The 26760-nt window shown below is 40.1% G+C and overlaps 2 protein-coding genes across 7 annotated transcripts in view; both read left to right on the top strand.

Moving 5' to 3' along the window:
- Positions 1-14472, top strand: part of UST (uronyl 2-sulfotransferase) — a 224599-nt gene extending 210127 nt beyond the window's left edge. For 3 of the 5 annotated variants that reach the window (XR_003532017.1, XM_027669862.1, XM_027669851.1), the window contains one exon: positions 8631-9319. Coding sequence is in view for 3 of the 5 variants with exons in the window: in XM_027669862.1 (XP_027525663.1) it covers positions 8631-8646 (16 nt within the window). In the remaining 2 variants the exon portion in view is untranslated. Of the gene's footprint in view, positions 1-4960; positions 5066-8630; positions 9320-14454 lie in introns of those variants that run through there. The other 2 variants (XR_003532016.1, XM_027669880.1) reach the window with 2 other exon arrangements.
- A 2648-nt stretch (positions 14473-17120) lies between these two features.
- The window catches only part of TAB2 (TGF-beta activated kinase 1 (MAP3K7) binding protein 2), a 62948-nt gene continuing 53308 nt past the window's right edge, over positions 17121-26760 (top strand). The window contains exon 1 of one of the 2 annotated variants that reach the window (XM_027669828.1): positions 17121-17246. The gene's annotated coding sequence lies outside the window, so the exon portion shown is untranslated. Of the gene's footprint in view, positions 17247-17691; positions 17973-26760 lie in introns of those variants that run through there. The other variant, XM_027669837.1, reaches the window with a different exon arrangement.

Genomic DNA, 26760 nt, shown 5'->3' with positions numbered 1-26760 from the left:
CTTATTTTGTACTTGCTGGCCTTTTATACTTATTTTGTGTGGATCAGGCACAGAAAATGCTCGAATGTAGAGCAGGATTGAATCTTTAAAACATACTACAATGTTTTGTTTATTCCTGTGCTTTATCACTGCAAACTCAATCATCTTTGCTGGCATTTAGAGACTCCACAGTTGCTCTACTCTCGGCACTGCCTGATGACAGGAGATTTGTGAAAATGTCTCTGTGCAAAAGAGAAGGGAGTAGACAGAAACAAACTTTTCTTAGCAGCTCAGAATTGTCTCACTGGTAAGTTTAGAGAGAAACAGATTTTAAGAGTTCCTGTTGCCTTTGGAACAAATTGGGAAAGGGAGGAAACAGTATTCATTTACATTGTAAAGTCTTCATTTTTAAATAGAGAATAAGAAAGAGATATTTAAGGGGGGAGAACCATGTGTTTTTCATAGCAACACTTTGCTTTCTACCAGTAGTTCTAGAATTTCCATTAGAGAGAAAAACAAATAACAAGGCTGCCAACCACAGAGATGAAAGAAGAACTCAGTGGAGAGAAACAGATTTTTTTAAATAGTACAGCGATGACAAAATACCAAGGCTCATTGACAGCATTGTCAAAGCTTAAAATTATACTTAATGATACAGTAGTGGCTCTCTGACATTTTAAAACACCATGGCACTTGGATTTCTCACTACATTTACAGTTTCCTTCTTCTCTAGAGAGCAGCAAACCTAAAGTGATTCTGCTGCTAGGTAATAGCCAGGGTAAAGTAATTATTGTCTCAGACTATACCAGGCAATCCTCTGTACACTTTGTTATCAGTCTGCTGGGAACAAATATAGCCTGGTAGTATCAAAAGTCATTAGTTCAAGTCAGGACTTGGGTGACTGAGCAGGTGGAAGTTTTACATGTCAGATGGAGGAAGCTTAATGCAATATTGAGTAGCAGTTACATAAACTCTGCTAGGGTGTTACCACTCCTTTACAGAGAGGCAAGCTGCAGAGGTTAGGAAGTTCAGAGTGATAAGAAAAGTCATGTAGTCCACAGCCATAAAGCTTCTCTTCAAGTTCTGTTATACTAGGGTTTTTCAGCAAATTGTTGCTAAAGAAGCAATTTTGTAAGTTCCTTGCCTGCCTCTCTACCTGAAGGCAGGCCAATTTGCACCACAATGGAGAGTTTCTCTCTCCCACACCATCAGTTGGCACTGAACTGTGAATGGGACACAAGATTTACCATTAATTCAGGGTGTTTTTGTTGTGAATCTCATCTTGGAGCACCTACCTCTCTGCATCTGATCCGCGAAGAGCTGGTACGGACAGCCAGTGCTGTGCACTGCACTCCCTCTGAGTAAAATGCACTAACAGCCTGTGAACTACATCTCAGGCATCACCTCTGCCCAAAACCCTGACTCTGGACTAGAAACACAAGCTCTTTCTTCCTCCTTTCACTTTTGGCCCCAAGATGAGGGGTTTTTTATCTGAACTTTGCAGTAACTCAGGTATCAGGTGAGATGTGGGAGGCCCTATGTGAGAATTGCCTATAGCAGCATCATGGGTGAGCAGAGCACACACATAGGAATGACTTGGACCCTCTTTGGTTGAGGAGAACTCCACATCCTAGTTGTGTTGTTTCTGGTGAGTGCTTGTTAGACACCAGATCAGTTATTATTGGGTCAGAAACACCTTGTGGAGTGTGTGTGTGTGTGTGTGTGTGTGTGTGTATGTAGGGGGAAGGGATGGATCAAACCTCATGGAGGTAGTGTGGCATCTTATCCCTCATGGCAGACCCCTGGAACCCATATGGGGAAGCCCCAGAGTAGATGTCAGTCACAAACAGCCTGGGAAAACTAAAACACCCCACACCTCCTGGAGCCCCTAAGCCAAGCTCAGACTGGCAGCGACAGTGAGAACACTGCCCCTCACCCCGACCTGGAACCCTCAGAGCGGCTGGTGGGTCAGAGACCCCTTCTGGAGGGGTTGGCCAGAGGGACCAGAGCAGATAAAACCATAGGCATGGTTTTGCCTTGTGTCGTGGCCTTGCCACTTGGACTTGTGAGAACTGGTCTTCTACAAGGTTCTGGTGGTAGATCTGTCTCTCCCTTTTTCCTCCTTCTTTCTTTTTGCTCCCTCTGCTTCTCTTTCTTTGCTTCTTTCTTGATGCTTTGGGTGGCTTGGAGATGGAGGGATTGGATCTTGTCTTAAGTGCTGTGGATTAACAGCATATGTGCTGAGTTAGTATTGTAGTAGAACATTTTGTCTAGCTTGTGTAGTGCCCTTTTTGAACCTTGGCCAAGTCCCCTTATTTTCTCCCTTAAATTAATAAAGAAACCTTTTGTGAACAAGCCCATGGCTTATTCTCTTGATGTTATCTTGAGGTAATAAAGAACCCTGTATCTATATTTTAAAGTAAAACTCCTAGCTGAGCCTGTGAGCCGACAGCTCCTGAGGGTGGAGTTGTACAGTACTGTAGGCTACTACACAAAATGTAGCTGGTGTGAATATTAGCTCACATCCTCTGGTTTAAATAAGTGCCAGTAACCAACAATATGAGGAAAGACAGAGCATGGAAACAAGTAAAGGTAGTTAAACTATAGGTAAAAAATTGTATTGCCTCTAAGTTATGAGGGATATACAGTTTCAGGAGAAGGGTGTTTTAACACCAAGAAATGAAAATGAACACACCTGAGATGTCAGTAAAGTTGAAAAAACTGAATATGTTCATTTGAAGGGTGGGACAGAGATAATACATTAAAATAATCACTCTATTTGAAGAACTAGCATGTGAAATGGAATCCAGAAGTAAGATTTTGAATAAATGGTTGTGACTTATTCTGATAGCAAGGAAATGGTTTAAACAGCAAATACTGAGCCTATGATTAGGATGAAGCAAGACTACAACTTAAACAGTTGGATCCATTGATCATATCAACCCTCTGCAAGACTTTTAAATATTGAAGGAAATATAACCAAAGATATTGAAAAAAAAATAAAAATAAGATAAAACACAGCATATATTTTAGAAGTAGGATATGCCATGGTGATGAGGTATACATCTTTACCAATTTATCTTCTTGTTGACAAGGAAAGTGTTAGATCCAATCCATCAGGATGTCAAAGAAATACATCAAGGAAGACAAGAGTTAATGTAGCAAAGATGAAAATTAGTGGGAGAAAATGGAAGGTGGCTAACAGACCAGCTCAAAAAGATGCAAAAAAATGTTAACCTAAAAATGAAGAGAGGATAGGATTGCTATCCCTTCTATCTGGGGGACAGAAAGGAGATATTTAATGTAAAAATCAATCCTGGCATAAGAGCGAAGTAGTACAAACTGCCCTAAATTTACCTAAATTTACATTGAAAATTTCAGAAATTTTGAAAAATCAGAGGAGAGGGGTCTGGAACAGCCACCCAGTCAGTATAATGGAAACAGCATTTTAAGACAGAATTTTGCAAACAAATTTAAGCTTAATAAATTGTAGATTGCAGATCTGACTCCGATAACAGAGACCCTGTCTTGATGATTTAGGAGATCCTTTCCAATTTTTTTGTATAAATTGGAATATGAGACCTGGAATACTTGTAGACCAGATGTCTTACTGATAATACATGAGATTATAATTTCCAATACCAAATAGCATTAAAGAATAAAGTGAATTGTTCCATTATCACCTGCTAGTCTGAGGAAAGAGGTAGAGAAGAGAAGTATAGCCTTTTGTGAACTGTAAGACTTTGGAAAAATGCAATTCTTTTCTCTGTTCAGATTGAATAACATTTTTTGCATGATCTGAAGTGGTAGAGTTTTACACTGATAAAGGAGTTGATCACAATGGTAAAAACTGTGAGAAGCTAACAAAAATTTTTCCATCTTAGTTATAATTTTTTATTATATAATCGAATCCTATATAATACAAATATATTTGGAGAGGGACTTAAAGAAGTAGTTTAATCTATTTCCTGTGGGATGAACTATACCCTACAGCATTCCTGATAGGTGTTTGTACATTAACTTGTTCGTAGATATCTCCAAAGATGGAAGTCTGTGAACTCCCCCAAGTATTGCAATGCTTTTGTTGCGCTCACAGTCTGGAAAGGTCACTTAAGGCCACGAAATTTGCAGCAATTGATACCTTTTTTTTTTTTAAGCAACTGTTCCATATTTGAAGACTGTTATTTTATCTGCCTTCAGCCCTTTCTTCTCTTGATTGAACAGCACCAGTTTTTTCAATCTTTTCCTCGTACGTTGCATTTTTCCCACTTCTAATCCTTCCTTGTTGCTCTTCTCTGGTTTCTGATCTAAAAACTGGTCTAAAGGCACAGTGAACTCTGAAAGCCAGTGCTGAGTAGGGAAAGATTACCTTCTGTGTCTTGCTGACTTTACTCTTCTTTATAAAGCCTAATATGACATTGTTTACTCTGAAGTTCTTCCTGTTTTAGAAAAGGATCATTTCATGAAGGTGAGAACACGTGTCAGCAAGTCACTTTCAACAAAAAGGAACTGAAAGAAATTAATGCGAGTGATGACCAAGATCTGGCCCTTTGTAGAAATGTTAATAAGCTGTGAATGAGGAAAAAAACCTCCACACAACTAAAAGGTTTTGAGTTTCAGAAGGACATATAACAAGGACAGTTGCTTGTTCATAAATTTCAATCCAAGAATTGTGGAACTTGGTCAGGGGAGAGTACACTGTTAGAAACAAGCCAGTAAACATCAGTAGAATTTTTACTTTCTTTTGTTTGGAACATTGGAAACTAAATGAATTCTAGTAATAATTATAATTTTATCTAATGAAAGGGAGAATTGTTATGTTGAGACTATAATGGAAGAGAAAAAATGTTCATATAATGGAACTACTCTGTATTTTGAAATAATTCAGGGCTGCATTTGACCTACTTCCCAGCTTTTGCTGTTGTCGTGGTAAGGGGGTTCTATGTTTTCAGGTTGTTTTTTGTTCTCTGTTTGCCAAAAGCCAGTGGCTCCATGCTGCCACTGTGCTTCTACTCAGATCAGGTTTCCTTCATGTGTACCAAGGAACATGTTTCACACGAGGGGGAAGGACTCAGCCTTTGTCCAGGTACTTCTGCTGCTCTTTGTTGTTTTGGAGAGGCTTTTCTACATAAACTGTACTTGCTTTAGATCACATGCAAGCAACTGCGTTGCATTATGCAATGTGATTTAAAAACACATGGTACTGCTTTCAGTATCTGTTGATCACACACTCTTAAACAGGGTGTCCTTAAGGCACATGTTGGCATCATGGTCCAGGTACTGTGTGTTGAGTAGAGACATGAAAGAACTATGCTCATAAAATTATCTTGATTAATAAGGGCTTTATTTTGAGATGGGCTGCAGAGCCAGCTATGCTTGTGGTGCTGCACCACGAACTGCTGACTGGTACTTCCTGCAGCTTTGTGTTCCTCCCTCTACTTCTGCATTGGTTGTTATAAGCCAGATGGGAGAGTTCCTGCTTGCACCAAGTGATCTGACATAGCACACATTACAGGCGGTAGGATGCTCTGAACAATTTTGCCCAATAGTACCTGGAGTTATGCCAGGAACACAAGACCTCACTACAATCTACACTAGTCAGCTCCACAAGGTCAAGGACCAAAAGCCTTCAAATTTCCATTTGAAATGCTCCCCTAGCTGGCATTGACCCAGGAATTAATGTTCACAGCACCACAGACTTCGTACAACTTAAAAAGTTTATTGTTTGTTCAAAAATATAGTAATGAGGCCTCTTAATATATATAACTGATTTTTTTAAACAAGTTCTTTTTAACTACTGATCTTTTCATTAACGACAGAGCTTAAAAGCTGTATGAACTTAATACTTGGCCAGGTAAGCAGAACAGAAATTATCTCTGCTGGCTACATTACAGTGACAGATCACAGTGCTCTGCTCAGCAAAAGTTTTAAGAGTACATTTGAACACAGTGGTTATCCAATCTGCATATTTAAAGGCAGGGCACTGGATTATCAAAGGAAGATGAACTGATATGGATGCTGCAACTCTACTGCATTTCAATAGCTTTTTTGAGCCTAATTTCAGTGCCTAGAAGTTGTACCACCACAATCCTGCTAAAAGTACTTCCCAATGTAATAGACAGATTTTTTTCTTAAAAGTTTTATCAAATTATTGCTGTTTCAAAATTATCCACTTTTTACTGTTTCTCTAGTATAAGATGGTTAGAGAAATTTCTAGGAATTTTTACAAATCAATATGAATAAAAGGCAATTTTCTCCCAAGATGTCCATGAAAGAGTTTTTCATGTGAGAGAGACAACCATAATACAGAACACCTTACAGGAAACGTAGGTGTACTATCTGCAAGCCAACTCCTTTATTGCAACATATGGTGTTTTAACATTGCACACTATTATTTTATTGCATCATCTACGACAGCATGTCCTTTCATTTCAGCAGAAAATTACACATCGTGCTACAACTTTTTTCCCCTCCCTTTTACAACATTTCTGTATGATTCCATTCTGAAATTATACCAGGTACTGTTTTTTCATCACTATGTTGCTTCAGGGTGACTACAGTTATATAATTTTCCTTTACCATTTATCATACCTCTAAAAGAAACAGAAAGCACTTCTAATTATATTGCCCAGTTACATGGCCATGTGCTCTACGTGCTCATCTTTTTATTGAAACTGCACTATCTAAGCTACAAACTACAAATTTACTTATGTTGCAGGTATGAGAAATTAAGGCTATAGATTAAGTTAGATTAAATCACGACTTAAAAGAATGGCTTATACATTCTTAAACTAAAAGTTACATAGATTAAATTAGTGATTTATCACAGATGAATAACAAAAAGGAAACGTGTTAATTATGACGACTTACGTACTTTAAAAATCAACTCTTGTGCAACATGTTCTTTACACAGGTACCTTAGGAATCTCAGCTGGAGCAGCTTAACACCATCTCTTAATTGTTTTCCACATCTGTATCCATTCCACTGTGAATTTCCTTTGGTTTTTTTTCAGGATTAGGATAATCGTATTCAAAACAATAACTAAAACCTAACTTTCTTTTCTGACTCCTTTGTTGTATGTTATTTTGGGGGATTTTCTCTCCTATACAAGCTGATGTATAGAAGCTAGTATAGATATAAAAGTACTGATTTGTAAAATCTCAAAGTTCCTATAAGCACTAATCATACTTGAAACACACTTATTACTCGAATATTTATTGCCTCAGAAATGCATAAGTTCTTTAGCTATTTAATACATTAATTGCCTTTGTAGACTTTCGTTATTTGGAATAAAAAATTGTGCATAATATGGTAGCAAGATTTCTGGATAGAAATATTAGTCCTAAAAATTAAACTGATGCTTTCTGAATTAAAAGTAAAGTCTGTTTATGGTGCCAGGCATCAAGTATTTATAAGGGAGTTGACAAATTATTTATAAAAAACCAGTGACTAACAGTGATTTAAATCTTCTCTTTTTTTCTAGGACGATGGTCTCACTAAAATACTCAGTGACAATCATTTTAATCAGTAACAGTTCAATGCATATACAAATTTCAGATTACTACTAGGTATTGGATTTTGGTAGCTAGGAAATTGAACCAGTTGAGAACTCTATGGTTCATTGAACATGGTTCCATGAAGCTGCAATAATACAGGTTTATTACATTCTATTACATTTTTAAACTGGTTTTCACTCACCATTACTGTTGTAGGATTATTTCAGAACTTCATTTCTGTGATTCTGTGAAAATTACTTCAACTGCAGACTGTTACCCAGTACCAGGACTGATTCTGACAAAGATTAACTGAAATGAGTAGGAGTTTTGCTGGGAGAAGGGCTGATGATTAAACTTTAAAATATGTAATGCATTAGGAAAAAGCTCCCAAACTGGAGACCTCAACCTGGTGGGAGTTTTTATGGTTCCATTACTACAGCTCTTTAAACATACGGGGCTGAGTTAACTGTTGGTGAATCTGAACTGTCATTCTGGCCATCTTATATCTGAGCCTGGTACATGGGGCTGGTTTCTTTACACAGATTAGCTGGCCATTTTGACTTAGCCCCAACCTTGCTGCTATTGGCAATAAATCAAACTTCCCTTTCTCCCACACATCTGGTCAATGTACAGGTGAGTGCTAAGGTTTCTCTTCACTCCAGTCTCAACACAAAACCTGCACATATGCAGCACAACATGATTTCAATTTGTGCTCGTGTCTCCTTCCCATCAGTAGAAGATGACAGCCACACGGGGGAAGTGAGATGTGACTGGTACGTATTATGGATTCCACGGTGCTTATTTTTAGTTGAACAGGTGAAACTGGAGTTTACTAGAAGTGTAAAATTTTAAAAAAAATAAAAAAACTTTAATCTGATTAATGATAATGGTATACAACACTGCGAAAATCAACGTGGGACTCCAGAAGTGTTGGTAAAGGGGTGAATTTTGAAGAAAAGGCAACCTCTAACTGAAGAGGTAGGAAGAAGAATGGATTTTTTAATTTGTTTTTTACAAACCCTGATAATTAAAGTCCCTGTAAGGATTACTGGAGAAAACTTTCCCTTGGAGCCATTTTTCTTCATATCTGTGATCTCGTAAGTTTTATGCAATCAATAAATTTACTATTTAATGTTTCTTTGTTTGTTCTGTAGGGCATTGGGAGTGTGACCACGTCTTCACTGAGCAGTGGATCATGCAAATAAGATACGAAAAGAGGATTGTGGATCCTGAGCTTTGAAACCCAGTGAAATCAGGAATTTATTAATGGTGGAGTATTGAAACCTGTTTTTCCTATGTCTCGAGGCTGGTCTTTCCAGTGGATTCTCTCGTGTCATAAGGGTGAAGGAAGATCCACCTTCATTTTTCTCTTTTGTAGAGACACTGCTGTCAGCCCAGACACTTGTTTTCTAAAAAACTTCAGAATTAGAAATTTTCTAGCTGAAACCATTCAATAGGCTCAGGGACTGTAGCTAGGAATGCAGGATGAGCACAAACCCCTGCAGGCTGTTTACTCAGCAGCCTTGCCTCTTTGGAAGATTGGCTATAAGGAGGGGGCTACTAAAGAGAAAAAGCTAACTTGAAAATAAATTATGATGTCTTGTCTTTTGAATGAAGGTTTTTCCCTTTGAAAAGGCAGAAAATACAAGGCACATGTGTTGGCTGGTCATTCAGGTATGAAGCAATGTTAAAGGAATAAATGACACTGTTATTGCAAAAGTTTAACAGATTTTCTATGTAAGGTTATTAGTGAGAGGATTGCTGGCACAGCTCCACTGCTACTGGGAAAAGCCAAAGCATTGGTGCAGAGTCCCGCTGTGACCACTGCCACCTCAATATACAGAATCACAGAACGGGAAAGGTCAGAAGAGACCTCAGCAGGTCGTCTGGTCCAACCTCCCTGCTCAAGCAGGGTCATCCTAGAGCACATGGCACTGAATTGTGTCCAGATCTTGAATATCTCCAGTGTCGGAGACTCCAACAACCCCTCTGGGTAATCTGTTCCAGTGCTGGGTCAGCTGCACAGTACACAAGTTCTTCCTCATGTTCAAATGGAACTTCCCATGCATCAGTTTCTGCAAATAAAGCTGGTGAAGGGACTGGAGCACAAGTCCTATGAGGAGCATCTGAGGGAGCTGGGGTTCTTTAGTCTGGAGAAACAGAGGCCTGGGGGGACCTTATCACTTTTTACAATAGCCTGAAAGGAGGTTGTAAGCAGGTGGGGGTCAGTCTCTTCTGCCTAACAAGTGACAGGACAAGCAAAAATGGCCTCAAGTTGAATCAGTGAAGGTTTAGGTTGGATATTAGGAAAAATTTCTTCACTGAAAGGGTGGTCAGAGACAAGGTTTAGTGGTGCACTTGACAGTGATGGGTTAACAGTTGGACTCAGTGATCCTAGAGGTCTTTTCCAACCTGTATGATTCTTGCTCTTAGGGATGCACAGTTCTTGAGCCTGGTGGAAGTGGTACCTGAACACTGACCTGCTCTCTTGTGACCCTCTTCCCTTCAGGTCCTGTTCCCATGTGAGTCTTCCAAGAAGGTCACTGAAGAGTTGAAAGTTAGCTTGCCTGAAGTGCACTCACTGTAGCCAAGGCTGCCCCCAACCTTCACATCTCCAACAAAGCCTTCCCTGTTTGTTAGTACATGGTCAAATGGCTCACCATTACTCATTTTTTCCTCCACCACCTGTGTGAGGAAGTTGTGGTCAATGCTTTCCAGAAACCTCCTGAACTGTTTGTGCTTTGCCATGTTGTTCCTCCAGCAGGTGTCAGGGTGGCTGAAGTCCCCCAAAAGAACCAGTGCCTGCGACTTCGAGGCTGCTTCCAGCTGTCTGTAAAAGGCCTCATCTACTTCCTCCCCATGACCAGATGACCTGTAACAAACACCCACAATAAGGTCACCCTTACTAGTTTGCTCTTTAATCCCAACCCATAAGCTCTCGACTTGCTCATCATCTGCCCCAAGATAGAGCTCAAAAGATCTCAGGTGTTGCCTTTTTGCGTAGAAGGCAACTCCACCATTGTGCCTCCCTGGTCTGTCTTTCCCAAATAGCATGTAGCCCTTCATACAAGATAGACCTTTTCCAAACGGGGACAGATAGTGCTGTGCTTTCAATGCCAGAAGAGCTACATCTACACTAGAATTCATACTTTGCTGCACTGTTGTTAGCAACAGAAAGGTTTTGCTGGAAACAATAAAATTAACATGGACATGGTGTAGTAGAACTGTATCCATTCTGGTTTTGCAAATGATGTAAGTTCTCTTTGAAGGATAGACATACAACACCAAATATTTAGAGAGATTTTTAGCATTAAAAATAAATACACATCAGTGCACAATGCACACAAGAGAATTAGTTAACTGACATTTATTGTACATATGCAATTATATACACTCGAATGAGCAAATTCAGGTGCATATGTGAAATGAAACTTTGTGTTTAAAAAGCTTGGCCCCCTGTCTATCCTCTTCTCCAGGGAATGTAATGGTATATCTGGAACAGCCAGGCTGTTACTAAACAGTGGGAAAATTGCTTTTGAAGCTTGTGCTTGCTAAACACTTTTTTCCTTGATGTGTAAATTAATTTGCTTTTGGGAATGCAAGCATGCAAAAAATGTTTTTCATAAAATTAAAAAAAAAAGAAGGTGCTTCTGTAGGAGACTAATTAGTTAGCTATCTAAAATGTTTTGTTTAACGCCTGATTTGTTCTTTAAATATATAAATACCAGCTAGTGTTTTAAAGCTTCTGTAGCTGTGAATGGTTCTGCTGTCCCTCACTGCAAGCTACGTTTTTATTACTTCTTCCCAAGAAATTTATTTTGCTGACATGGGCCCTAATCCAGTAAAGTGCTAAAACATATGCTTAATTTTAAGCGGGTGAGTAAAGCCAACAGAACTTTCCTATGCCTAAATCTAAGTACAAATTTGTGTTTGGCTTAGCTGAGGTTATAGTTTCTGGGTTATGATCTGGAGGGCTGTGTGTATTTCACAGAATGGGTGCCCTCCTGATGGAAGAACAGAGTTTTGCAGAGTTTTAAGGTAATTTGTTATTTATCAGAGGAGATTGAGAAGAAAAAAGTACCAACAACTGAACACTAAAGTTTTTGGACGTTAATGCATTCCTTTAAATAAGTATGTCACGTATCTTCTAACCAAAGTCCCACAATTTCCTCTTCTACCTCTACATAACATTGTAGTAGCTGAAAACAGCTGTGATGCCACCTTATTTTCTGTACTGGTTTTCCCAGTTGTATCAAGAATTTTACCTTGTCAAAGAGATGACCTTTCTTAATTCTAGTGGTCTGATGAGTTGGAATTTCAGTGTTTCTTACTGTTTTGCTCTGTGATACTGAGACGTTTTTAACTGTGGGTACATACAAGTGATCTTTTCCCACAAAAAGGTAAAACCATGGGAGATTATGACTGAAACATAGCTCAGCTTGGAACCTGAAAGTCACACAAGTAGAACAGGAACTTGAAGATTCTGACACAGTAGTTAGAGCACAACTCATTACACAGTGAAATGTATTCCTGCAATTTTCGTTTCTGCTGGCAATCTCAAATGGACATAGGACAGAGTGGACCTGAAATCCGAGCTGTCTTCTCCTTACAAGGGCTTGTATAAGACACAGAAGGAAACAAGCCAGCACGGTGAGTATATAAGCTCATGTGGCTGATTCTGTTTTGTTAGACCAGTGAATTTTCCACAGAAAGGGAGGACTCAGTACACCTCTTCTTCAAAATTTACTCTGTCTAGTACATATTAGCATTAGAAAGCTCTGAGTTACCTTTTTTTTTAATATAGGATGGCTTAAAGGCCTTGTGTGTGTCATTTGTACGATGCAAGCTGTCAAGTGCTGCAGCTGAAGAGAAGAAAGAATGCAGAGAATCTGTACTGAATTTTAATTTTACTTAATAGCAGGCACAGGATTTGTTCAGAGTTTTATTATTGGGTGAGGAGTTAAAGTAATCACAGCGATGGGGCAGAAGGCCAGAAGAAGATGGAGAAATCTAACACTGTGAAACATTTAGGTTTAGAGAGTACTTTGGGTTATTTTTTAAAATATATAGCCCATTTACCAATAACCTCCTGCACATTTGGGGAAATTTAAACACAATATAATTGTTGCACCTTGTGTGTTAACATATATAATAAGATTAAGTATATTGCAGTTTGCACCCTCACACTCACATTTACAAAACGTGTATTTGGCTGAAGTCACCAAGACAGAAGAGGTTAAAATCAGTAGCTGGAAACAGAAAGAGCTATTAAGACATTCTGCAAGGGTTTTTACTATGAAAACATTTGTGCCTGATTTGTATCTGGAATAGGGAAGTCATTTGTTTGGACTTCAAGGTAGGTTTCCTGTCTCAAATCAGCAAGTTATACCTGTCCAGAAACACTTAAGCCCATTCTTTGTCTCAGGTTTCAACACAGCATAAAGTTTAAGCAAGCGATTGAAAGGTATCCCAAATAAAGATGGACTTTAGCAAGAGACTAAATGTGTTTTCTGATCAAGACCCTAAAGATATGCAGCAACTATATACTGGTATTATATAAATCCTAAGAAAAGTGGAAATTAATTTTTATCATTACTTTCTACTCAATTTCCCACAAAGCATAGGAAACAGTGGATTTGGGAAGAAACATAATCTGTATTTATAGTGAAGTATAGTGAAGCCTCTCGGCTTTCTATATTTTATGTCACTGAGTTGTCATAAAATAGTTTCATAAAAAAAGTGTATGGTAGCATTAAATAATACTGAATTTGTCTTCCTAGTAGATATTGAGTCAACTGTATGTCATACGATCATGTATAAGCTTTTATTCATACATTTTTAATTCTCTTAGTCAGAGCACTGAAATATCTGTAAATTGTTAATGCTGTCAAGGATGCACTTTTTCCAGCTTAGTCAAAGGATTGATTTAATATGGCAGTCTTTCCCAGTTCTAAAACAATTATTGAGAAAACTTCAGAATTGCTTTGGCTAGGCTAAGATATTTTTCTTCAAGTGTAAACATTCTTCAAAGACACTCATGATCAATATAAATGAATGTGGGTTTTTTAAGATATTAAAAAAATATCTTAACAAGTCTCCAAAAACATACTATTTTTGCATGTCAGATGAATACATAGTCTACAATAATGCTTCACTGTAACACAGATCACTATGCTTTTAAAACTGAAAAGCTTGGGTAGTCTGTCTCGATGGATTTTCCTTCAGCAGAGGCCTTTTCCAAATCTTGTGAAGCTGCTAGAACTCATGAACCACTAAGGCACCTCTTAATCACATCTTTATCTCAAATGTCATGTTTACGCTCTGCTCCTAAATAGATGAGCTGTTAGGAGGTGAAAAAGCTGGTGCTATCTTGAAAATAGCAAAGAAACAACCTGGAAAACCAGGGAGTCTCAGCAGTGATAACAGAGCTGTTTGTGCACTGTGGATTAGAAAGAAAAATATCAGAGCACAACAGCTTTTCGTGAGCAATTTAAGCAACTGGAGTTCACTATAGTATTTGAATAATTTGTTCTGAAACCCGTTTCTTTAACAAAACATTTCATCTACCTAAATGATTATACTTGTTTGTTATTTTAATACTATTCTTAAATTCGGAGCTCCTAGAGCTGATGTTTCTGATTAAAGAAGACTGATTGGAGTTCAGTTTGTTTTTTAAACCAGAACTACACTGACATTTAAAACAGAAAGAAAAAATGGTAAACTAGAATACTGACAATACAGTTTTCAATAGACCCCCTCCAAACAAACACAAATATCTGGATTATTCTTACACTGCAAAAAAAGGGGTTTTTTTAATAGCTGTTGTATAGTATAAGCCCTCATAGTGGAATGGGAGAGACAAGTGTTGAGCACTTTCATTTAAGCAAAGCTATGCATTCATCACAACTTTGGCTTTATGCTCAGATGCGGCACTTGAATTTACTTCTGAATCCAGCATTGTCCACTTCTCTACAGCAGGCTGGTCAAATTATTGCACTATGGCACACAGCTGACAACTTCTACATAGAACAGAAGTACAATGCATGAAGTTTCATGTGAAATAAGGTGAGTTTCTGTATTTCTTTGTCATTTTATTAATCTAAATTATAATTGTTTTTACTGGAGAAGCTGTGGTTGTAACCTCTGACTGGGAGCTTCCAAGGACTGTCCTTGGCCAGTGATTGCTACCTCTGTTTTTATCATCCTGAAGATTGACAGATCTCCTGTTTAGAAGCACAAAAAAATAAATTACCAGTTGAATGTTTCAAGGAAAAGTGTCTTTAAAATTGCCAATGCCACCTTTTTGCATTGTGGAAAACTAATTTTAAACTCGATTTGAGAAATAATTGTGCCAGTTGTTGTGGATTGGTTTTAACAGGACTTGTCCTCTCATCTTCTCTAAAAAGCATTCTCAGGAAATTTCAGCATCGGAACTGTCAGTACCAAGCTGAAAAACTTGACTGTACTTTGGAGAAATGGTTTGTGTACCATATGCTTAGAATAATTCCCCAATCCTATTTAAAATGTCATTTTCTACCAGTGAATAATATAAACAGTCTGATGAAGGTTTAAAAAACATGAACTCATACCTGGTACGGCAAAAAAAATGGATAATATCTAAAATCTTCAGGGAAAGAAGCGAGGCTCTGATTCCTGTGGCTCACTGATGACTGAGCTTTGATTTACACCATGACAAGAATTATACCTAGAATTTATTATGAGATAGATCTGCTTAGTTCTTGTTTCAGATACATAGGAAAACAGTTAATTTTTGAATTTCAGTACAAAACACTAATTTCCTAAATAGTTGTTCTTCGATTTTGGAAAGGTGTTAAAAACTGACTCAGGCTTAGCTGCTGTAGAGGAGAGATGAGCAACTTCTTTAGCAATGGGCTCAGACGTAGATGCGGTGCGAGGAGTCTGGAAAAGGGGGGAAGGGACGGTGCAGCTCACTGACATGATCCCAGTGCTTAAGCATTGCAGTAAATACTGGTGATGGCACAGTGAGAGATGGTCTTTCACTTTCCTATGGCAAATCCCTGTTTTAGCAACTGTAGGCAAAAGGGTCAAATATTTAACTTGGTATTAAACTTAGCAAAATAAACTCCATTTCTTACTCACAAAAAATAGTCACGTCCCTTTACCACCCTATCTGTCTGAAAGGTCAGGTATGGCTTGGCAAAGTTTGAAATGGTTGTGCCGGAAAAGCTGAAGAGCAGTGTGCTTGAGCAGATGACTGGGCAGACCATGAATAGTCTACACACGGGTTGCAAAAAAGGTTTGATTAATGCACCTGAACACTTACAGTGGAGCAACCCCCAGTACAGCTTTCTGTGACCTCATGTTTCCATTCCGTCTTCTTTCTATATGCCCCATTACCCATTTTTGTAAGGCACTTCTGGCTGGGTTTGGGGAAATACTATTTTATTTGCAGTGACAAACAAATGTCAGTGATTCTCAGCCCCATATAACCTTGACTCAAGACAGGCTGAGTAGTAAACTCATTTATGAAACAAAGACCTACTTGGACGTCCCACTGAAATCAAGAATGCCTGTCTTTCTATCATAGGAGGACTTCGATTCCTCTTTCCAGGTCGGCAGGTTGGGACCCACGAGGAGGTTGGCAAGGCTGTGGATCATGGCCTCGCCAGCCCCACGGGCTGGTAAGGGACCCCTCCTGCAGGTGTTGGTGTGAGGTGGGCAGGGAAGAGGGATTTACGGGACAGCTTGTGGGCCCTGCTCATCTGGTGGCATTTTGGAGATTAGTGCGAGCTATACCCGAGGGGGATGGTGGAAATCACATACTCCGCCTAAAGCATGAAGGAATTTAGAGGAAGAGCTGCTGTTTCTGACAAAAAGTGTCGGGCAATTCCCTCCGAACAACTGTTTCCGATATAAGGTGGGGGGTTTATTGTTGTTTTATTTAATTATTTTTTTATATAAATACTGATTTTCTTAGGTTTTCTTCCCCTTGCAGATCCTGTGTTTTCTCCCTGTCAGCTCTTGCAGACCCCGCAGGCTCCCTTTCCCAGGCGGGCAGCCCACCAACCCACCCCCGCCACGGCTGCCCACCGAAGCGGTGACCGCAGCCGCTGTGGCGAGGCGGGGCCGAGGCGGGGTCGAGGTGAGGGGCGGGTGCCCGCGCACCCCGGTATCCCGGTGTCCCGGGAGCGGTGAGGGGGCGGCCCCACCCTGAGGGCGGTGCCGGATGAGGCCCCGCCCCCTCATCCCCCGCCCCGCCCCGGCGCCCATTGGCGCGCGCCGCAACCCCGTTAGCGCTCGCGGGCCGGGTCTCGCGATGCTGCGGCCGCCGCCGCCATATTGTGTCTCTATTTTGATTCGGAGCGCAGCGAGCGCGGGGGGAGGGGGCCGGGAGCGGCGCGCGGCCCCAGCGGCGGCTCCGGAGGAGCGGGAGCGGCGCCGCCACAGCCACCGCACGCAGCCGCACACACACCCACCCACGCACGCGCACGCACACACCCGCACCCGCACACCGGCCCGCCCCGCCGCCCGCGCGGCAGCACGGACCCCCCTGCCCTCCTTTCTCCCTCCTCTTCCTCCTCCTCCGCCCCCTCCTCACCCCCCGGAGCGGAACGGCGGCGGCGGGAGGCTGCGGAGCGGGCCGGGTCGGCGGGGTCCCCCCTGCCGGGCGGAGGCGGCGGCGCTGGTGGCGGCAGCAGCGGCGGTAGTGGCGGCGGCTGCCGCCGTGGTGGTGGGGGAGGCGGCGGAGGAGGAGGAGGCGGAGGAGGAGGAGGAGAAGCGGCAGCGGGGTAAGGCTGACCCCGCCGGACGGGCCCGGCGGCGGCTTCCTGGGCTGGTTTTGTGGTCCCATTCCCGGGGGGCTGCGGGGAGAGGCGCGGGGGCGGGGGGCCCGGCTCTCCCGCAGCCGCCCCGCGCTGTGCCAGGGTGAAGAAGGCAGGGAAGGCCTGGGCGCGGGGAGGGAGCAGCCCCGGCACCCCGCTCATCCCGGCGTGCTGGGGCGGGGTGGGAAAGCAGCGAAGGCACGGGAAGCCGCCGCGCAGCGGGACGTCCAGCGAGAGATGGAAACTTATTTTCCTTCGCGAGCCGCTGGAGCTTCCCGGCGCGGGGAGGGATCGGACGGCTGCGGCGGCCCGTGGAGGGGCGGGAGCTGCCAGCGGGCTCGCCTGGCTGCGGAAGGGAGGGAGGGAGGGAGAGAGGGGGCTGGCCCGGCGCTTGGCAGGTGACAGGTGTGAGTGCGCTGGGCGACACTCCGCCATTTGAGGATGAGTACCCGAGCGTCCGAGGTGCGATTCTTTGGTGCCCCGTGTCTTTGTGGGGGCTAGCTGGGCTCGATTCCATATATAGTATATTTGGGACGTCGGTTTCCATTGTTCGAGTCAGTTTAATTGTTGAGTACAAATTCTTGAAATGGTTCTGATAAGAGAGGTTTTGAAGAGAGGAGACACGTACTGTTTCTCGTTTTCTTCTCTTTTTCTGTTGTGTCCCTCTGAGAGACCTGGGAAGGCTGTGCGGAGGTGTGTAGTGCTTTGTCTCATTCATTGAAAGGCTCATACTAAAACTCTGAATGCTCAGCCCAGATGTAGCAAGGCCTTCAGGGCAGAAGCCTTGTGTTCTTTGTAATGTACCTGGTCTCTCAGCAGGGCCTGGTTTGTGCCCAGGACCTGTGGGTGCCCCTGTATTAGTGATAGTAGGTGCATACATAAAAAAGGAATTCCAGAGGAATGCTTCTTAGCAAGGACTGGGTTTCAAGTGTGGTTTTCTAGTCATTATAAGTTTAGGGTATTTGATATAGACTGATTAAAGCAGTTTCTGACGTTCAGCAGTAGAATGCTGAAAACGGTGCTGCATATAGTTTTCAGTACTCTAATGTGTGCCTTCTGAATATCAGCAGAAGTCAGATAAAGTTGTTATCTTAGACTGTTCAGATTGGTTTGTATAATAATTTAGGCCCCGAAATGGTACTACACGTGTGCTGCTTTATAAGGAGGGCTAATGACACTAATAGCAACAGCATTATATTCATGATTGGCCACGTTTTTTTTGAAATTGAGAATAATTTTCAGCTTGGGTGCTGGTTTCATACACATAATTCAATTATTTGTTCTTTATCTATTCTATTGTAATTGGGTTTTGTCAAGCCCCAGAATTCTGATACCTGCTTTTGGCAAGAGGGAAGTTCCACTGACACATTAGGAGACACGTGTCATCAGCTCCAGTAAGTTCTGCTCCAACTGAAATGAAAGTTTCAGTCATCTGAGATTGTTATCCATATGTTAAACTTAGGGATGCTCAGCTGTAGATTGTACCTTGGCTTGCGCTGCAGCAGAACTGACACTGAGTTGAGTCTTACTTTCTTTTAAAAACTGAGAAAACCTATGTGGTTTTTCTCATGTTGCTTCACAGGAGAGCCTGGAAGGGAGAAGGGAGGCAGTTGGAGGAGAACTCAGTCTGTGTCATTCCAATTTTGTGTTTGAGATGCTTGATAAAGCATCATCCGTGTTTCATTACATGTGGGGGCAGTGCCATCTTGCTATGCTACACTACCCTTGCTTATACCAGCTTTCCAAGACTGTGAAATGTAAACCATTTTCCTTCTCAACATAAGAGAAGTCGTAGGGTTCTGCTCTCTTCCTTTATTTTTGCTGATACAATAATAGAATTCTTGAAAACGGGCACTCTTCCTATGACAGTGTCCTGGTATAAAATTCTCTTTTCCAGCAGTGACAGAATGGAAGAAGATAGTGGTTTTCCTCACTTGATTTGAGTGCTGAGGTCTTATATTGTTTTGTGATGGTCTTTGGCTTTATAGGTAACTGGTATGTTTTTCAAACCATGCAGAATTAAACCTGTCATCTGTTGAAGAGATTATTCTCAGCAAACTTGTATGTATGTTTTGGGTTTTTTTGCTAGGCAGTTTAAAGAGCTGTTGGCAGACTATTTCTTTGTGAGAATTTGCTTTGAAACATAAAACTAAGTTACTCTTCATCCTATTACAAAGTGCAGCCTCCTTATCATGATCTTCATGGCTGGAAGCACTGGAAGAAAAAAGGTTGGTCAAATGTGACCTTAAGATAATGAAATGACTGTAAATTTAGGACTGCGGGATCAGGCTGATCTCTTCTGAACTGCTGCAAGCGGAATGCTGAATGATGTTGCTGTTGGTGCTTTTACAGGAAATAGAACAAAAATTCCAGTGATTCAGAACTAGATTTTTTTAAAGCTATACCCAAAACTCAAATATTTAAATGTTTGAAATGAAAGTTAACTTTTGTTACCACGAATGTATGCAGTAATTCAAGTTGGTTTGTTTTTTTTTTATTTTAATTCCATAGTAGGTTATCGCAGCTGGGCAAGTGAAGGCTTTCTGTTTCAAACAAGAGAAATGCTGGTGGATGCTCTAAGACATCTTGAACCCTGCTTAGCAAACTGGTCTGGTTTGGATTCCACATATTTAAATGCAACTATGAAAGCACAAAAGCTGTCAGATTTACAATAGGATAATATTTTTTACAAACTCTTAATTGTAGTCAGGAGTTACAGTATAATAGTTGTTTCAGTTTCACCCTCTTTTGAGAATGCTTACCAAAAAATCACTGACAAAGTATTGATGCTTTCCCTGACAGAAGTTTTTATAGACCTTTATTCTAATTATACTAAAATTAGGGATTTATTTTTATTGAACTGATGAGTAAGCTCAACTCTCATTCAAGGAAGTATTCCAAACACTGTACAGATGTTTACTGAGTTTTCTAGTTTTGTCTTATGCTGCCTTTGGATTTTGGAGTTCCTTAATTGCTTGTAATCGGGTTCAAGTGAAACCAAGTGAAATAGCTTGACGTAATTAAAGTTAAAAGATCTCTGATGTTTGTGTATAATATTCTGATATTCTTGGAACATATCTGTTGCTGAATGAATGGCATCACTCAGGATGTTCTTGTTGCCATAGGTGCATTTAAGGTGTCATTAAATAGTTAATATTTTTAGAATGTGTTAGATTATTTTTTTTTGTTGGTTGCAGGAAGTTAAGCATAACTTGGTATGTGCTAAACAAATTATAAGGTAATATCTAGTCACGGAATTTAACCAGAAAAAGACTCTTTTGTGTAAAATATGCATTATATTCTTAGAAAATAGCTATGTGTAATCAATTTTTGTAGCAATATGGAAATTGTGTAGCTCTTTCCTATTCTGAGCACAGATTAAGATCAGATTTCACTGTCTTTGATGTTGAATGGTTTAAAACTCATTCAGATCCTGGTTGTACTATGAGCAGAATTTAATTTTTCCATTATTTTAAAAATCTGTGTTTCAGAATGGATGTAAACCTTGTGCTCCCTTTAGCATTTAGAAAAGCATTAACTCGGGAACACCCAGCGGTAAAAGAAAATTGTAGGGTTTATATAGGAATTTTTAAAAAATAAAAAAGTCACCCAAGCAACCAGAACTGTGCACCTATTAGTCAGGATATTGTTAGGCTTGCTAGAATTTACCAAAAACAGGACAAATGCTCACTACTATATGCTCACTACTTTGACTATCTTAAGCTAGATGAACACTTTAATGCAAAGTGTCTTAAGCTTGTTCCAAAATTAATCAAAGCTGGTGCTATGTGGTGCTGGCTGGTTGGTCTGCTGGGGCTGCCAGTGGAGAAGGCAGAATTCCACCTGCCTTTCCCCTCATCAAAAGCATGAATTCAAGTTTCTTTTTTCTACAAAGCTGCTAGTTTTCACAAAATTTGTAGAACCCTCTTTATCTGTGAAATTTTTATGTGTCCTTTAAAATGCACTTGAAAATGATCAGAGGATGCAAATACTTATTAAAAGGAGAAATAAAATACATAAATGCAATTTCTTTAAGAAAGCGTAGTTAACTAGGCATGTTAGAAGATAAATTTTTGCAGTTTGGGAGTTCAGAATCAGCTGTCCTCACATAGATAAGATGCTGAGATGCACCAATTTTCGTGGGTTTTTTTTAAGAAATAGTTGCTTTTGGGGTTTGTATGTCTGTGTAGTGTATAAACAATCTTTAATTTGCCTTTCTGAAGTCACAGATCTTGAGTAATTATCTTTCCTTTGATCCTGTATCTCAATAAATTTTCAGTTCATCCACTAATTTTCAGCAAAGAAATTAGCCAAGGGGCAAGGTCTCAAAGATTTTACATTTTAATAACGTTGAACAAAAGTTAAATTTGTTAAAGCTGATTACTTCATTAAGATCATCTCTTTAGGGGAAAGTTTTGCATGAATTTAGGAGCTACCTGTGTTTAGCCGCCAGTTGGCCGGCAGACAGTTGTCTATGGGGTAAGAACTAGGTGTGAAGTGCAGTACTCTTTTCTTCAGTCAGTAGTTAGAGGAAGGGAGAGGTTAAGTATATTGTGGCTAATGCTTGAAAGAGAGCGGTAAGATAATAGGCATCTGGGATAGAGGTGGAATGTGACTAATTGGAGCACGGAAGCATGTCTGAGACAGTGCAAACCTATGGGAAACGGGGCTTTGCTGGTTTTGCTATTTATGGGAGGATGCCTTTGAGGGGAAGGTAAGCAGCAGCTGCCAGTTTTGGTTTACTAAGCAAAAATCATGTTAAAATAGGTTCTTAAGAAGATGAAGACAAAGAAAAATGGGATGAGGGACAATATGTAAGGTACAAAGCAGACTGCTGGGCTGCTAAGGTTGTCTTATAACAGTGGTACACTTTTGACAACAGTGTAGCAACTGTTGTTGTGAGTGACTGTGAGATGTTTGGTGACAGTGTTGGTTCCATGTGTGCAGAGCCTCTTGAGCTGTGCCTGTATGTGTGTTTGTGTGGGTCTGATTCAACAGGATTGCCTAGACTGATACAGGGCATGAAGCAGCACGGGGCAAGAATGTGCAAACTGCATAAGACTTATCTGTTGTTCTCAAAATATGCTGTCAAAAGCATTATTTTGTTACATCATCTATAATTATAGTTTCTTTAGACAGTGTGACTTACATGTTTGTTGCATGCTTACAGTGTAATGCAGTCATGTCTCTGTGGGCTGCTGCATGCAATGGCATATTTAACTTCCTCACTGATTTATCTGTGAAGGTGGGCCATGCTAGTATCAAGTTGTTTAGAAGCCTGAAATTACTTGCTTTTTAATATAGATTTATTATGGACTAAATATTTCATGGAGTTTTTTGAGTCTTGAAATAAGTATTTACCTGGTACATCTCTATTTTGTATGTAACACTAGTAGAAATGGATAAGAAATCCCTGGCAGATGGGAAATACTCTAATTCCTTTTTAATTTATTTGCTGCAGCCTGTCTTTATTGTTCAAGAATATCTTGCTGTTATCAGGTATTTTCATAGATGACTTGTAGAAAGATCAAGCATAAATATGTCAAAGCTAGGGCTTTAGAATGCATTTTTCAAACGAAATTGCATTGTGTGTAAAAATCTCTTTGGTTGGTCCATCTGTTTATCACCGTTCTCAGAATGTCTTTTTCAACAGGGTAAAATAACTAAAAAAAAATACAGTAAGTTTCAGAATTTAACTGCCCCACGAGACACCAGTACTTTTTACTGATCCAGTGCCTCAGAAGCTGTGGCTAACATGTAGGTTCAGATAAGTCATTCATTTTCCTGGAGCCGTTTGGGGATTGGAAATCGATTTCTGCTTTATACTAAAGGCTAGAAATGCAGGAAAGTCTTTTGCCGTGTAAGTCCTAAGCCTCATTTCCCCAGGTGGAAAAAATTAACTGTTTCACCTACATAGGGGGAAAAAAAGAGACACAGTTAAAACCAACGTTTTACAGTGTGGCCTGTAATTAAATCCTTTGTCAGTTCATGTTGCATTTAAACTCTTAAGAAAAGCCTCTACCCCCTGTGTCTGTGCTATGCTGTTTCTCTGTTTACAATACTCTTGTCTTTTTACAGCGTATTTTTTTCTATTTGTTTTTTCTTTGCTTTTTGAAAAATCTGTCCCATGCAGAATTTATCTCCTCCAGCCACTTTTTTACTGACACCCCATCATATTTGTAGGTGAGCTAGAAAAGAGGAAATCTGGTCCTTTGTACCCCCTCTTCACTCTCCCTTTACCTTGCGTAGGCAGTATATGATCTATACTTTGCAACTGAAGCATTAGTTCCCCCTTGTTTAGACTTCTCTTTGTTGTTCCTTTGTTCTAATCTTTCTCGGAAGCTTTTATTTCTTAAGAGACCCATTCAGCACTCCTCATTTCATTCTTGTTTTGTTTCTCCTTCAGAGTATCAATTGATAAGTTTGCCCCTGCTCCATTTGGGCTTTCCTGTGAGCAAATGACAGGGGAAAAAAAAAAAGGGTCATGAGTTCTATACTTGGATTTTTTTCAATTCATTCAACTGGTTCAAACTGCTACTTTCCATTTGTTGAACACGTATTTGTTTTTTTTAAAGGGAATGGTAGGTTATCTTTCTTAAAGAGCCTTCTTAAGTCTAACAGGCTTAAGCCTGGGAGCAGACAATCTCCAGTTGCTCAGCAAAAGTATGCTTAAAAAGGCATTTATGTTGATAAGTACAAAGCAGTATGTTTCACATTGACTTATGAAGCTGTTTCAGTTAAAATATTTGGTGTCTTGCTCCTTTTTCTTTTTTTTTAAATATTACTCTTGTCTTTGGTAAATGGGGATGAGATTATTTTGTGTGTGTGTCCCAAACTCTGTATTTAAAACTGTCTTACTGGAATAATTGCCAATAACAGATTATGTTTTACCTATGCTTTGGTATTGGATAGAGAGTTTGACTTGGATTAGGCCCTTTAGTGCAAGGCACAATATTTCTTAAATAAGTCACTCCTAGAAGAGTTTGCAGTTCCCTGAATAATAAAGTTGTTTACCTAGATGCATATATTGGATTAGACAAAGACATTTAGCAAAGTATGTTATCTTTCACCTATTATACCTGTTAGTTCTCCAGTCATTTTAAATTGTTCCAATCTTTTAAAATTAATTAAAACTGTTTTCAATAGCTGTAATTCATTTAGTGATGCCTTGACATGACTTTTAATATTTGCCTGAAATACATAAAAGAATTATGAAATTACTTGAGTTAGACACCAGCTTGTGTTTGTTGGTAGCTGGTTATGGCAGAGGTAGGTGTATCATAGCTGGGAGTTGAAGGTTATCACAGTGGATCATGTCTGATACACTCAGGACTTCAGTCAAAATGAGAACTTTTTTTTCTTTGTAAAATGAGTTGAATACAAGGAAAATTTAACCACTAACAATTTTTTAAGAAATATAATTTACTTTGTAGTGTATCTGAGTTAGAACTTAGTATGAACATATGTGTAAAGGGGATTGCTACAGAATTAGTTTTTGCTCCTGTACAAGAAGCACATTTTGATTTTTCCTTTTCCATGCCTAAAGTGCAACGCTTTTTGATTCCTCTTCCACAGTATCTGGTGAAGGAGAATAAAATAAATTGGAAGCAGCAGGAGAAAACTGTCATTTGGACTGTGGAAATTTCTGTTCTCTCCAGCCTCTTGTGTCTAGCAGGTGATGTGTTAAGCAGTAAGGTTCAGAGAAAATGCCCATTATTTGTTTCTTTTTTTGCCCCTGCATGGGGCTGAAAACCCCTGTGGTTTCCAGACTGAAAGGAAAATATGATTTCTACCAGTAGTGCTTTCATGCATACACTGTGGAGGAAAAATACCAATTAGATAATGTGTTACCTTCACTGTTCTGGTTGATAAAGGCCTTGTCAAAGCTGTGAAAGGTATGAACAAGGCTGCATCATTTTGACTGAATGAAAGTGTGTCATCCTTCCATAATGTAGCAGTCTGCATACAGAGGTTGCTAGTGTAGCTGCAGTTACATGTGCAGAATGGTGTTTTTCTGGAAGAGCTTCCACATTGACTTGAGTGAGTAGTTTTGGTTTACTGGTACAAAAGTATGCCTTTGCTGCCGTGGAAAGGAATGCTGTAGCTATTTTGTTAGTATTTCTGCATAAATTAAATACTCTTGGAGTAATACAACAAAATGGCCTCAAGATAGCTGGTTTAAAGCAAAACATGGAAGAAGAGAAGTGTTTGTGAGCATCAGGGGCCAGTCTGATAGTTTGCTGTGACTGAACAGGGAAAGTTCCTTTCACTGACATAAGCAGCTGGTCGTTCATACTAGTCTCATCTGTCTGTGAGCTGGGTCAGTCTATGTACTGGGGGTTAGAGAACTACCCAGAACTACTTTACCTGTCTTAGGTGATCTCATGGAGTGGAACTAACCCCTTGATGCTGAGGAGCTCTTAGATCAGTCTGGTAGTCTGCTGTAACTTCACACTGATGGGATTGTTTTCCACATCAATGCTGGGGTATGGATTTGCCATCTTTTCCCCTGAGTTCACTGATGTGATTTTAGTATGAACCCATAAAGAGGTTTTCCTGCAGAACTAAGGTATGGTGAAGAAACAGAAGAAATAAGAGTTAATTAAGCTGGTACTGTTGGTGAAGAAAGCTCCTCTTGGAACCGCAGACCTAGGAGAGGTGTTACCACAGACAAGCAGAAAGACCAGTTCAAGGATTCATCTCTGCCCCCCGTGGCACTGCATCTGTTCACAAGGTCAACTGAAACACTGAAATGGTGCAAATTACAAGCTAGCCCTTCAAAAAGTAGGACAGGAACTAGTTGAACTAACTTAACCACAGAATTCACTGATGTGGATTCTACCACTATGTTAAATCTTCACTAGTGACCTACATGAATGAAAGATGACAATGGTAATATTTCGTCTGTTCCATGGATGTAATCAAGGAGTCTTAAATGCAGTCTTCTCTTTGCCAGTAAGGATGGCTGTGTTTTTCTAAGGTGTTTAGTCTTTAAATGTTGTAGTCCAGTTTTGCAGTGGAGTAGGAAATTCAGGTCCTGTTTAAACTTGTGAAAGTGTGGCTAATAGATAAGCATAAATGCCATGAGTTATGTAAACTGTGGAAGGAAAGACTGAGAGAATTGTATAGAAAAGAGGTGCTACACTTGTTGATGCTTGAGGAAAGATGTGGTAAAAATGGGATAGCAAAACGGATGTTTTGTAAAGATATTTGTTTCACCTGTGTACTACAAGGGAGCATTATTTGAGGTGGCCCAGAGTTAGAGCCTTTCATAACCTTTAGTGTTTGTAAGAGAAAACTAGTGAATCTGTTAAATTATTTATTGTCTGCTATTCAGACTTGTTAATGAATATAAAGCTTCATTTAATGATGAGTGAATTAAAACTAGTGTCTAGATATTCTCTTTCTTTAAATCACAGAGTTTGGGTGCACTTGGGGACACAACAGTAGTTGCTAATCTGGCCTGCATGTTCAGATTCTA

Source organism: Corapipo altera, unplaced genomic scaffold, assembly GCF_003945725.1.
Source record: "Corapipo altera isolate COAL_440 unplaced genomic scaffold, ASM394572v1 2b, whole genome shotgun sequence".
In the NCBI taxonomy this organism is placed as follows: Eukaryota; Metazoa; Chordata; class Aves; order Passeriformes; family Pipridae; genus Corapipo; species Corapipo altera.
Note: the sequence above shows the minus strand (reverse complement) of the source record. Positions and strands in the feature narration are given on the sequence as shown.